General features: G+C 51.1%; 1 protein-coding gene across 2 annotated transcripts in view; it reads right to left on the bottom strand.

Moving 5' to 3' along the window:
- The window catches only part of GTF3C1 (general transcription factor IIIC subunit 1), a 40,436-nt gene that overhangs the window by 23,277 nt on the left and 3,818 nt on the right, over positions 1 to 13,341 (bottom strand). Inside the window, exons 5-17 of one of the 2 annotated variants that reach the window (XM_082199601.1) lie at positions 11,774 to 11,870; positions 11,275 to 11,398; positions 10,359 to 10,517; positions 9,456 to 9,571; positions 9,008 to 9,350; positions 8,433 to 8,644; positions 7,346 to 7,488; positions 7,026 to 7,179; positions 4,642 to 4,745; positions 3,740 to 3,909; positions 3,357 to 3,605; positions 1,089 to 1,234; positions 625 to 722 (exon numbers count right to left, since the gene is read on the bottom strand). In XM_082199601.1, the coding sequence (XP_082055727.1) occupies positions 625 to 722; positions 1,089 to 1,234; positions 3,357 to 3,605; positions 3,740 to 3,909; positions 4,642 to 4,745; positions 7,026 to 7,179; positions 7,346 to 7,488; positions 8,433 to 8,644; positions 9,008 to 9,350; positions 9,456 to 9,571; positions 10,359 to 10,517; positions 11,275 to 11,398; positions 11,774 to 11,870 (2,115 nt within the window). The remainder of the gene's footprint in view (positions 1 to 624; positions 723 to 1,088; positions 1,235 to 3,356; positions 3,606 to 3,739; positions 3,910 to 4,641; positions 4,746 to 7,025; positions 7,180 to 7,345; positions 7,489 to 8,432; positions 8,645 to 9,007; positions 9,351 to 9,455; positions 9,572 to 10,358; positions 10,518 to 11,274; positions 11,399 to 11,773; positions 11,871 to 13,341) is intronic. The other variant, XM_082199600.1, reaches the window with a different exon arrangement.

The following is a 13,341-nucleotide window of genomic DNA, read 5'->3' as shown; positions in this document are numbered from 1 at the left end:
AAAGTCAGACACATCCCCCTGCCCACAAGATGATGTTCTGGGTCAATAGGGGCTAAAGCAGTGAATCCCTTCCCTCTCCTTTCTCTAAGGAAGGCTTTGGCGCACCGGTGGATGGCTGTTTAGTGAACAGACTATATTGCAAGCTGAGTTTTTTTATGCTACTGACTTGAACTCTGTGATCACGAAGCCCTATGTAATGGAGTGGGGGGGTGGCAGAAGAGGAGAAGAGAAAGAGGCAGGACCAACATAACTTGCTGAATGTTTTACACGAGACACAAAGTGAGATGTTCTTTCACAATGCCTGACATTTGTGCCTTTGACTCCCTGATCCTTTCTGAACCCTTCATCTTACTGCACCTCTTTCTTAGTAGTTTTCTCTCTGCTCCCAGTTGCATTCATAAATTTTACCTTATGCAGAGGATGAGAGTGGTGTTGGTTTGACATGGACAGCTCTTATAAACTCACACGGCCGTTCTACCTTTTTAGAGAATGATTCGCACTGCTCTAATATTGCCCAGGTTTGGATTCCGAGCTCGTGGAGCCGGACCTTTGAAAAGTCTGGTATTCTCCGCTACTCTGAAATCGCACCCTTTGCCCAAATCTACACCTGCTGAAGATGCTTACCTCTTATAAAGGAGCTTCTGCCGGATCGACCTTGGAAGGTATCGGATCAACGTGTGTTTCTTCAGGGGATCGTTTAAATAATCTTCCAGGTTATCTACCTAAAAATTATGAATTAAATTTCAGTGTAACTTAAGTCTGGCTAACTTTCTGCTTTTCCTAAGTGAAGCCCAGGGATATTTTCTTAAAAAACAGAACAACTGCAAGGAAGGCTGTGGCAGCAGCAGGGAAGCTGAAAAGGCCCCCACAGGAGGCTGGCCAGGACCTCCGCCCGTGGCCTTGGCTAGCGGTGCCCCTGGGTGTGGCAAGCAGCTTTTGCCCCACCACCAAAGGATTTAGCTGCCACCCCTCCAAAGGATCGGGCGGCAACTTGTAGCCACAGCAGAACTGACGGGAAACTGGGAGCAGAAGCCCCGAGGGGCGGCTGCCTTTCGGCCGAGAGAAATCCCTGAAATGAAGCCCAGCACCTTGTAGCTGACTTGCACTATCTGGGTAAAGATGGACAGTGGCAGGCAGAGGAGGATGTCGCTGACCAGAGCCCAGCCATGGCCAAACTCCCGGTGGAGCGGGAGAGGAGGGACGTGCCGCTTCCACGAGGCGTCGTCCACGTACACTGCAAGGGAAAGAGAGAAAATGGTTCTCACGGCCGCAACAGACCCATCTCCTTTCACGGCGGGGTCAAGGGAGATTCACACCAACACACGGATCTCTGGTGTGGAATACTGTGGGGAGCTCTGGGTGCCTCACCTGTAGGAGGATACTGCAGAGCTGGGGAGAAATTGGAAAAGAGCCACCAAAAGGATGAAAGGGGTGGAGTGACTCCCCCAGGAGGAAAGATGAGGAAGAAGGAACAATAAAGATGTACTGTACTTTTCCGTGTATGAGGTTTCTTGACTCTAAAATAATTTTTTTAAACAGGGGTCGTCTTATACATGAATAGTGCATGGGGGGGAGATAACTGGGTGGGTGGGTGATTGGTTGCTGTGGCAAGGTCTCCTGTTGACTGGCTGCCGCTGGAGCAATTAGGCGTGTGATTGCTGGCGAGCGGGCAGATGCCCATCAGCTTCTGCAATGTGAGTGTTAGTCATCCGGGTTAGTGATTTTCAGCACCCCCCCCCAAAGCTCAACAACCTTGGGCAATCCTCCCCCCAAAAATGCTCAACAACTTTGGGCCACCTCCCCCCATTTTCTAAAATTTGTCCCCCAAAATAGGGGGCGTCTTATACATAGGGGCGTGTTATACACGGAAAAATACGGTATAAAGTTATGCGAAGTGTGAAGAAAGTGGACAGAGAAGAGTTTTTCTCCCTCTAATTTTACAACGTGGCCACTGTGCAAACAGGATGGGGAAAGAAATGGACCACAGGGTTGTTCTTATATTCGTGAACAACTTGTGCTCACCACCATTCATGCTGAAATGCATATAACTCAGGTCAGGTCTCATTTATTTTGCACAGTGTGCTACCGTGACACAGGAATGTCAGGATTTACTCCAGCTCCTAGGTGACTCTAACTGAGAAGGGCCTTTGTTTAGTTAAGGTGTGTGTGTGGGGGGGGGGTAGAACCCTCCGACTTGTGGTTGGTGCTAGAGGGAGGAGGCGGGAAAAGAAGACAGCAAGCTCCACGAGGGCTTCCTGAATCCTTCCCCCGCCCCTCAAGATCTCACAATCCAGGCTGGCTCCATAGCTGGGCAGAGGTCACAGGTGGCTCCCTGAGGCTGATCCCAACCGAGGCCCTGGGGCTGCCCAGAGTCCACAGTGTTGTTGTTGCTGCTGCTGCTGCTGCTGCTGCATGACTTGGAGGCCTCCCTGACTGAACCAAGCCCAGCCGTCAGGAACTCAGAGGATGCTTCCCAGGAGCATGCGCACAACACTCAGCCCCTCATGCGTGCATCTTCCCATGGAAGCACATAGCAGTGGCAAGCACTGTGAAAGCCCTTTGCTGCTCCCGCAGAGCCCTAGGAGAGCCCTTAGGTGCCCTGGGACTGCTTTCCTGGTGGTCCTGCACCCTCCTGGCCCCCCAAACGGGCCCTCCCCGCCATCACCCCTGCGCTGTGGAATTGATGCCCATCCCTTTGCCCTATCAGCTATTTCAGGCATCCTGTAAACAGGAACCTTTTTGCCCAGGCTTCCCCCGACTGATTGCTGAGCTCCTGTTTGTAGCATGCTGTTATTAGTATTTACACCAGAGGTCGTCAAACGGGCGGATACGGCTCACCGGGCTCTTTAATTCGGCCCACGCAGAGGCCTTGCCAGGCGGAGACTGACTTCCGCGATGCAGCACACCTTCGGATTGGCTGCAGGATCAAAAGCCGCGGAAGCCTCTGAGTGCCGCCCCTTCCTTCCTTCCCGCTGAGGCGGCCGAGCAGGAATGAAGCGGGAGCAGCGCGGAGGCCGTCTCCACCGCCCAGGCCAGCGGCATGGGCTCTGTGCCCTGCCGAGAGAGAGGACGCCGACGCTCCAGAAGACGAGGCAGTGTCAGCGGCTGCAGCACGAGTGGCATAGGCGGGGGGGGGCCTTCAGGAGGGGGGGTGCTTTCAGGAGGTGGTGGGTCCGGCCCCCCACAAGGTCTGAGGGACAGTGGACCGGCCCCCTCCTGAAAAAGTTTGCTGACCCCTGATTTACCCTCTCTTTTTATTATACAGTTTCATTGCTTTTATTCAAAATACTTTCAAATATGAAGCAATGGAGAAATGCTTTCAGACCAAGCACCGAGCCGTCCTCTGGATTTCTCACCTGCCTGGTCCTCAAGCGCCTCGCAGCTTTCCTGCCTCCCGGCTGCTGCTCTCGATTCCTTCTCTTCTGCCCTGCCAGGCAGGCTGGAGTCAAGGCCTTGCAGGCCGTCCGCTGCCTCCTGGCTGCAGCTCCATCTCCTCTGCTGGGCGCTGAGAGGATGCCCATAAACCAAGTACCACAGGAAGAGGTGGGCCACCTTTAGGCGAGGCATTTTGGGGAGGAAGCCCAGGGAGCGCCCAAGGCCTGGCACTGAAGAGAAGAAGAGGGTTTGCGTTGGAGAGACACAGGCAAGAGCTACTGCCCACCACTCCTTACACAGAACCACCCCCACCCCCCGATTCAGGAAGCCAGAAACAGCAGAAGCAGGAAAGGCCTCTCTCTACCTGTGACTGGGTGGTAGCTTAGCTTGGCAGCGCGCGCCTTTCTGCCAGCCGCCTCCGCTTTGCAGGGAGAGAAGCAGCCCTCCATCTCCCTCAGGGCAGCCCCAAGTCCAGACTCCTGGCTTCCTTCGTCCAGACTCTCCTGAGACATTGGCGTCTGTGGGACTTTAATCCTGCCGTTATGAAGGGAAAGTGAAGCTAGGCACCAGTGTTAGGAAACTGCAAAGAAGGCTCCAATGCTCAGTACCCAGAAACACCACAATGAACAACTAGCTAGGAACATGGCTCTTCTGCAGCCATCTGCCTCCTGCCGTTTCCTCGAGCCACAAGCGGGACAACGGGTGTCTGTAGAGGACTGGAAAGCGTTTCAGAAACCCCACGAGTGTGGGGCTCCCCCCACCAGGAAGTAGGCAGGAGGAAAGCACCTCCTCTAGATATGTGTCATGGGAATGGATGCCAGAGGGAAGAGAAACCAAGCCTTTCGTGTCATTGGCCCAGTCCTGTGGAACACCCTGCCACTAGATTCAGTGGGCACCTTCTGTTCCACTTTTCTGTTCCGCCAGGCCTAGGCAGGCCATTCAGAGCACACACACACACCAGTGGTCTACTGCTGTTTGTTTTTCATTCTTTTGATTTCAACTTCTTATGATTTTACTACATGGTTTTATGATTTTATATTAATGTGAACCACTGTGATGTACTTCTATGACACAGCAGTACATACATGACTAATAAAATAAATAAGAGATCTCAGTCCACCAGCCCAAATCACCAGGGGGTGGAGGAGGGAGAGAGGGAGCTGCCCAGTTCTGAACGCCCTCCTGTTGCTTGGAAATCTTGCCAGTCAGAGCCTGCCCAGCTCATGCTGGCAGCCCCTGCCACCCTCTTTCCCTCCCGCCACCTACCTGTTCACGGTGCTTGAGTTGGAGATTCGGAAGCGAACTTGCTCAATCGCGCTCTTCACCAGTGGGTCGCTAGGATTCACCGAAGGGTCGACTACAAACTCCACCTGCCAAGCAGAGGCAGAGAGAGAGACAGAAGCAGGCTTGGTGAGGGGAGGCTGAGCAAAGGAGGCACGGTACTGAGGGCAGCCCTTTCCCCTTCCTTGGGAGACACCTTGCTTCTGCCCAAGGCCCCAGGCAGCCTTCTGAGCAGGGGACAAGCTCCAGCCCAAGGCCACTTAGGAGGAACAGCCACTCTGGGTGGGTGGCGCTGGCTGGTGGCAATGCCAGGACTGAGAGCAGAGAGGGAGAAGTCGTGGGCTGAGTCTTCAGAGAGGAGGCTGTCAGGAGTTCAGCCTACACTCGAGCAGGACCCTGGCAAAGACACATGCCCGACTGGCATGTTCCCTCCCTCCTGGTCGGCCGTTCAGGAGCTTCATAAGCTTTCTTCAGCCCGAACATCACAGCGACCGATGCCAACAGACACCGGCACACTTAGGGATCCGCAGAGTTTGCACATCATGCACGTGACAGACCTCAGCTACTCAGCATTTTGGCTAATCTACTTTATCTACATCTAAACACACAGGGAGCACTGCAACATGGCTCCCTCTCTCTCCAGCATCAGATAGCAAAGAGAAAAAGAACAAAGGACAATAGTTCCACTTCACGGATCACAGGAACACAAGCATCCTGTCTCCGTCACTTCCCACTCTGTGGAGTCAAAACATATACTGTCATGTGAAAGAGAACACTCCTATGACTGCAATCATAGAGCAGGAATTCTAACAGGCGGGTGGCAATGCCAGTACTGAGAGCCGAGAGGGAGAAGCCGTGGGCTGAGTCTTCAGAGAGGAGGCTGAATCAAACCATTGGAGGACAAGATGACAAGGACTTTCCCCAGGGGACGATGAGGACACACACATGGCCCACAGTCAAGCCAGAGGTGTAGCTGGGGGGGGCACTGAGCACACCGCGGGGGGCGGCACTTACCATGCCCAAGCCACATGTCTCTCCTGGGAGTAACGCGGTGACTTGGGCACCTGCAGGCTCTGCGCTGCCCAAAAAAGCGACATGGACCTGCGTGACTTCGGAGCAGAACGGGGCACCACAGGCACCTTGCCCCCCCCCCCGGGCACCCAAGCAGCTAGCTAAGCCGCTGAGACAAGCAGAGCAGACTGGCCCCTCAGAGAAGGTAAGATTCCTTGTCCATCTAGGATTGCCCGTTGGGTTCAAGTTACAAGAAAGGGGACCCCGACTTAACATCAGGAAGAACTTTCTGGCCATGGAAGTGTTCAACAGCGGAACAGGCTCCCACAGAAGGTGGTGGACTCCCATTCACCGGAAGTTTTTAAACAAGAGGTTAGAAGTGTGGGAGATTTAGCAGTCAAACCTAGCGTGCATATTCTGACCAGTTAGAATAAGAAGGGGCTAAATTTCACACAGCTGTATTGCCAATAGACGGATACTCAGACCATAGACATACAGTTGGTAGAGCAGGCTGTGTGTGATGTCATTTCCCCTCCTCTCCTGGAGAGAAAGGAGCACCTAGTACTTCCTGTTCCTCTTCCTTTGACCGGGTGCTCCAACTTTAGGCACGTGCCTGACGCTGGTTATACAGTACATAAAAGTATTTTGCCTGCATTGGTTTTACTGCTGCTATTGTTGTGAACCAATGCACGATTATAAAGTAAGGAAATATTTTGTTTAAACTTACTTTACAAGTTGTTGAATGGGCAAGAAAGGGAGAGCCAGCTTACTTTGTAGCTGGACTTGCCCAGAATAAGGTTTTACAGCCCAATTCCTATGCTTTTAGTTTTTCTGCCAAGAATGGGAGTTTAGAACTCTGCTCAACCCACATGTGTGGGAGCTGGGAGGGAGAAACTGCAAGTAAACCCATCCCACAGGATGGCCATCCATCAGGGATGCTTTAGCTGCGATTCCTGCATTGCAGGGGGTTGGACTAGATGGCCCTCAGGGTCCCTCGTGACTCCACAATTTCATGATTCTATGAGCGGCAGTGGCTCCCTGGCAGAGGACTCAGGCTGCTCTCTCTTTCTTATCGCTGGGTACCTTGAGACCATTTAGGACAGCAGTTCTCAACCTATAGGTCCCCAGATGTTGTTGGACTACAACTCCCATCATCCCTGAGCTCTGGCTTTGCTAAATAGGTGTGATGGGAGTTGTAGTTCAACAACATCTGGAGACCCACTGCTTTAGGAGGACTGAACTTCAACCCATCTCCCTCACCCTTCCCGAAATTCACTAGCTGGAAAAGATTTGCACCTCCAAGATCACCCGAATGGGTAACACTAACGTGCCAGGGGGAGCCCTGGCAGGCGGTGTACCTTTCTGCTGATGCCATCCTGGATGACCGTGGTGCGGAAGAGGCGCAGGAGGCCTTCCTGGGAGAGCTTCTGCACTAGGCGGACAATGGACTTCTTGCAGCACCTGGTGGAAACCCCTTCCTGCTTCTCCTGGTCCATTATCATCTTCTGAAGGCTGCAACAAGGCATAGACACACTTATTTATTATTGCATTCAATCCCACATTTTCCTCCAAGGAGCCCGACTCACTCCCTGTGGCATGTGCCCTGGTAGAGCAGGGAGGAGGCTGCCCGGCAGGCAAGGGGGGAAAGCTGGCGCTTGCTTCCCAACCCCCCACTTACGCAAACAAGCTTTCGATCAGGCGGAGGTTGCGCACGGCCTCGATGATGAGATTGCGGCGCTTCAGGAGGCGGTAGGTCTCGTGGGACCGCTCCACGCCCGAGGCGCGCCAGCCCTTCTCTTTCTTCTTGACATCACAGCTTTTCTGGCACAGGGGCAGAAAACCAGAGTTTATAGAGGCCAGGTGAAATCCTGCCGCCCAAACGATCATTACGCCACACTCGAGACAAGGAAACCAAGAGAAGCCCCCGGCAGTGAGAGAGAAAGGGGGAGTTGGAGAAACTGGCCGCCACCCCACCCTCCTCTGCACACCCACTTCCTTTCTTGGGTGGACCTTGTAGAGGCTGAAGGAAGAGCTGCCAAGTTTGATTGTTACAGCTGGGGCTCAGCAGCTGCTTGGCCGACTGGCAGCCCCGGCAGCCCTAAAAGCAGACTTGCTAGTGGGCTAAGCCTGTGGCATCAACCCCAAAGGGAATCCACCATTTGGGACTGTGGCTTTGGGGCTGGACTGAAATTTGTGAGTTTGGGAAGAAGTGCACAGGTTCTTGACCATGCACGAGACTAGCTACATCCCAAACCTCTTTATACGATTCTTCCATTTTAGAATCTGCTTGCCCCTTCCACTTCCTAGCTATCAGAATTCGTGCAGCCGTCAATAAATTTGTGAGCAAGTCCTTCATCCACCCCTGTTGTCTCCTTTCCCCACACCTCTTTTAATTATCTTATTGATCCTCCATTTCTACTTTTATAAATTTCACTGGCTTCCCCTTTTATAAATGTATTGCTGTGCCACCTTCTGATGCCCACTGGGTTGTGGAAATGCCAGCTCAAAACCCCCCAGGAACATCCCCTCTCACTCCCTGAGGCTGAACTGCCTGACATTGGCTCCTCCATCAGCCAACCCACAGCAAAAAGGCCCTCCGAGGCATATCCAAGCTGCCCATAGCAGGCTTGGCAAGGGAGGTGACCCCCCCCTCCAGTGACTCTGGTTCCCCCCGTCCCAGCTCACACCTTGTGAAAGACTCTCCACCCCAAGTGTGCCAAAACATGCACACTAAAAGCAAATGTTCAGGCTTCTAGGCCTCTTACTTTGGGAGTCTCCAGCTTGACTTCCTCAACCACAGCCATATCACCAGCATGATCTATAAAATGGGCACAATTTGAGAGGCCGCTTTCCTGCTTTAGTGTGTCCAAAGTGGAATCATCATTTGCCATGTGTTCAGGAAGCTCTTCTGGGTATTCAGAAGGGCGCAACGGAGACAGCTTCCTCCCCAGGGTCCTTGGAGGTAGCAATTTCTTGGCTAGTTTTAAGAAAAGACAGAGAGGGAGAGGAAACACATAGCTGGTCAGCAACACAACCAAGCAACTGTTGCAAGTTTTGCTGCATCACAGGCAATGGGTCAGATGCTGACAGAGATCATGGATTTCTGGCGATCTTGAGCAATCCTAACCCCCCCAATTAAGCACAACCGATTGTGAGGGAAGCCCACCCACCTGCCCCCTTTATACAGATAAAGATCTCAGCACTGAGACCTTATTAAAAACTCTGTTCCAGAGTCATGCAATTTCTGCAGCATCACAAACCACTTGGCTGTTCTTAAGGCTGCAAGCAGACAGACAGACAGACGCAGAGGAAGGAAGTGGGCCTCTTGGCCAAAGCTCACCCCTTGTACCTTTCACTGGCGTCGACTGGCACGGGCTGCCTCCTTCTCGGAAACTGGGCCTGAGCAGTGACGCTGAGCTGGCGTTCCTCGGCTTCCCGCCTTCTCTCGCCTCCTCCTCGTTCTCCGATTCAGAGAGCAGAGGCATCTCCTCCTCCTCCTCGGCTGCAGAGAGCTGCTCCTCCCCAGGCAAGGAGTCGTCGGGGGCCACCACCACGCTGGCCATGGCCAGCTGCTCACTCCGGGCCTTCTCCCGCTCAAACTGCCGGCTGAGGTCGCTCTCTTCCGCAAACGTGCAGGTGATGTATTTGGTCGTCCGCTGCCTGCCTTCGTCTTCCATGAATCCCTAAGCAAGGATCAAGACCGTTCTCAGCCTTTACCTGGCATTTCCTGCATGTTGGGGAAGGGGGCCGTGCGCAAGGCCAGCAGGGGAGGCCGGGACAAGCGTTACCTTGATCACTTTGTATCTCTCCAAGAGGCGGCAGAGCATCCTGGCTTCCAGCTTCCCCACATTCATGGCGGCTCGGAGTTCAGCTTGAGAAATGCCTTTGGTCCCCCAGCTTTCAACTGCAGGGGGGGGGGGAGAGGGGAAAGCGTAACACTAGGTCCATATAGTTAAAGCTGTGGTTTTCCCAGTAGTGATGTGTGGAAGTGAGAGCTGGACCATAAAGAAGGCTGATTGCCGAAGAATTGATGCATTTGAATTATGGTGCTGGAGGAGACTCTGGAGAGTCCCACGGACTGCAAGAAGATCAAACCTATCCATTCTTAAGGAAATCAGCCCTGAGTGCTCACTGGAAGGACAGATCCTGAAGCTGAGGCTCCCATACTTTGGCCACCTCATGAGAAGAGAAGACTCCCTGGAAAAGACCCTGATGTTGGGAAAGATGGAGGGCACAAGGAGAAGGGGACGACAGAGGACGAGATGGTGGGACAGTGTTCTGGAAGCTACCGGCATGAGGGAGGCAGTGGAAGACAGGAGGGCCTGGCGTGCTCTGGTCCAGGGGGTCACGAAGAGTCGGACATGACTAAACGACTAAACAACAACAGGTCCCCCCAAAGATGCTGAATGGTAGGAGAGTTCAGATGGGCAGAAGGGTAAGGCAGATCCTAAAAATATACACCTTAAGTGTCAAAGGCCAGGGTAAAGAGGTGTGCCTTCAGCATTCACTGAAAGCTGTCTAATGAAGGTGGCAGGCACACCTCTGTGGGGAGTTCCACAGATCAGGGGCCACCACAGGTAAGGCTCTCTCTTGGGCCACCGCCCCCAAACCTCTGAGGGTGAAGGAACTGCCAAGATTCCCCCCTACTGATCCCAGCACCTGAGGTGTTTGGGGCCTGAGCCATTACCTACTTAGCTCATACGCTTGAGTCAGCATATCCTTCTCGTAGACAATGTCCACAGGCTGCACGGCTTTGGTGATCATTTCTTCGTCGTCGTCGTCATGGTAATCATCCACCTTCTTCCGAAACTCCTTCACTAGCTTCAGACAGCGAACCATTACGTCAGTTCCTGGGAGCGAATGAACAAGCATACCCCCCCCCCCCAGTTTGTCAAAACACAAAAGGAGACTTAGCAAGGCAGAAAACTGGCAGCTCCAGGCAAGCACAAACAAATCAAACACAACTAGCATGAAATGCAGATGCAGCTGTCAGGATACACAACTGTTTTCAAGTATTTTATTTTATTTTTAATTGTATCCCTTTGCTAATCTTAGTTTCTTTTACTGATTACCTTTCTTTCCCCCCATTTTTTTCTCCTTTGGGAGGAAAAATGAGATAGAAATTAAGCAAATAAATAAAATTAACAAATAAACAGTAAATAGAAGAATCTCAAGAAATTGTGCATCTGGGGGTGATATGCCTAAAAAAGGCCTCATTCCACCCCCAGTTTTAACACGGAGTGTTCAGCCCCCTGCATACAGAGCAGGGACAGAAAAAATCTGTTCTTGGACTACAACTCCCATATCCATTGGCCCTGCTGGCTGGGGCTGATGGGAGATGGAGTCCAGCAATATCTGGAGGGTTGAAAGTTCCCCATCCCTGATCTAGAGAGAAGTATTGTGGGGGCAAGAGCTTCCACAGGGCCCTCCCCCTTCACTTGGAAGTAGGAGAACAACAACAGCAGCAGCAATAAAAAATAATAATTGTTAATTGCTTTATCCTGCCCAAGGCAACCCAAAGCGACTTACAAGGCTACTCTTCTGCCCAAGGATGGCAGTGCCAAGGCAGCCTGACCCCCTTCCAGAAGCTGTGAAGTGCCCTCTTACCCTTCTTGGTCTTGAAGGGACCTCCATCAGGGTGAACGTCTTGCAACGGCACGGTCACAATCTTTCCAAAGCCAGCATTCAGCATATACTGATAGAGACGCTTAAATGTTTTCTCACAGAGACCCTGTCGTTGTGCAATGAGAGAGAATCAGTTTCAGGGCTGACCACAACTGACTTCAGGACAGAATGGCAGGCAAGCTTGTTTCCCCCGTAAGCCTCATGCCAAGCCCCCAACTCTCCCCGGAGGCTCAAGAAGCGAGAGAAAACAAGGGCTGCTCCAAAGACCCACAGAGAGAATAGACCCGTTTCTGCTTGGGTCTCGCTGGAGGAGAAACACAGCAGGGCGGATGGGGCCTTCATGGGTCGGCACTCCCAAATGCCCCTGTGGCCCTGGGGAAGAAACGCCACCTGAGAAGATCCTCTCCGTCAGAACCAGCACCACCTGCTCGGATGCACACAGACGGGTTTCAAGCGCATGGAAGAACAGCCAGGTGCTCACCAATTCCTCCCTTATGCTCGCCAGCGTCTCCATATGACCAGGTCGCTTGCTCAGCATAGCGGACAGCTTCTCCATGAGGATATCGTATTTGCTCCTCCTAAAACCCCAAGAGAGGCAACCGTAAGCAGACAGCACCAATGCCTCCTCACACATAGGCTCACACCTGTAGCCAGAGGACGCCCGCCCAGCTGTGAGTGGCACAAGGAAAGCTCTGGCCACCCCTAGGAAGAAGCAGACCAGGGTGGGTAAAAATCAATGGTTTTAAAAAAATATATTGGATTTTTGGATGGGTAAGTGGTGCTCTGATGGGACCTGGGCAAGACTAGGGGGCAGGCAGGAGGAAGTGCAGGTTGGGGGCAGAAATCTTGCTTGACATAGGGAAGAGCATAGAGCAGGGTGGGGGGTTTTTTATTTAAATCGTATTTTTAAAATAAAATGCTTTTGGAGGAAAAATCTTTCTAAAGATAGCTTTCTGTTTAAGTTACATTATAGACCAAAGGCTATTCATCAGGAAATAAGGATTTGTTTTCCGTTTTTCATTTGTGCTAAAACTCAGTCTAAGTTTTTTTTAAAAAACAAACAAACCCATTTAACCAGTTAACAAACATGGATACATATGCTATAATGTTATTGTTTTAGTTAAATTAATTGTTTAAATTATTATTAAGGAAATGATTATTTTTCTCCTTCCAATAAAGTACAGCAGAAAAGTTGTCCAAATGTAAACAGTTAACTTATAAAACCTCACAATAATTTCATATTTATCTGTCTATGTGTTTCTAATAGTATAACCAAATCTGTAATTTTTGATATAAATGTAAAAATTTATTATTCCAAAAATGAAACCTTTATTTGGTTGTAACTATTAAGATTATACCAGCAAGAATGAGTCTTTCTGTAAAAAAAAAGAAAAAGATTTAAATCAAGTCTTACTGACGTGATTTAAATAGATTTGCTTTAAACCAAATCCACCCTGAAGAAGACAGAGTCATCATTGCTGCCGCCCTGACAGGATGAAAGAGGCTTCATCCCGTGGGCTCAGCTAGATTGGATACCAAGGCCAGACTCTCTCCTTCCTCTGGCCTACAACAAAACTGCCCCAGTCAGAGAGGAGACAAGCTCCAGTACTCGCTGGAAGATGTTTATTTTGCTCTATGCATTTCAGAGTCAAATCTCTTTGACAGGAACTGTGAACACTTGCAATTTTGGGGGGAAATGCAAAACGGCTTCAGAGAAAGTATCACGTTTTTCTTTCTGTGCCTCCGCAATGAATAATATTCTCCAGGTGATACCAAAAACAAGCAAAGTGGCCTATGACTGGGGTGCCTGAGGGTGTCTTGGTGACACACCGGGGACTGTCAGATATAGGTTATCACATGCTGTTATTTAAATCTAGATGGGATATTCTGCTGGTATCCTGGCTAGAATGTTATTGGGGTGGATTTTAATTGGTTAACTGGTTTTGCTGTTGGATTTTATGGGTTTATATTTGCACATGGCTATAAATGGCTTTAGGAGGCCACTCTGTCCCAAAAATAGTCTAAAAACTTTTAAAATAAAGAATAATT

This window comes from Podarcis vaucheri (assembly GCF_965113315.1).
Source record: "Podarcis vaucheri genome assembly, chromosome: 14".
Lineage (NCBI taxonomy): Eukaryota > Metazoa > Chordata > Lepidosauria > Squamata > Lacertidae > Podarcis > Podarcis vaucheri.
This window is presented reverse-complemented; position numbering and strand designations above follow the sequence as displayed.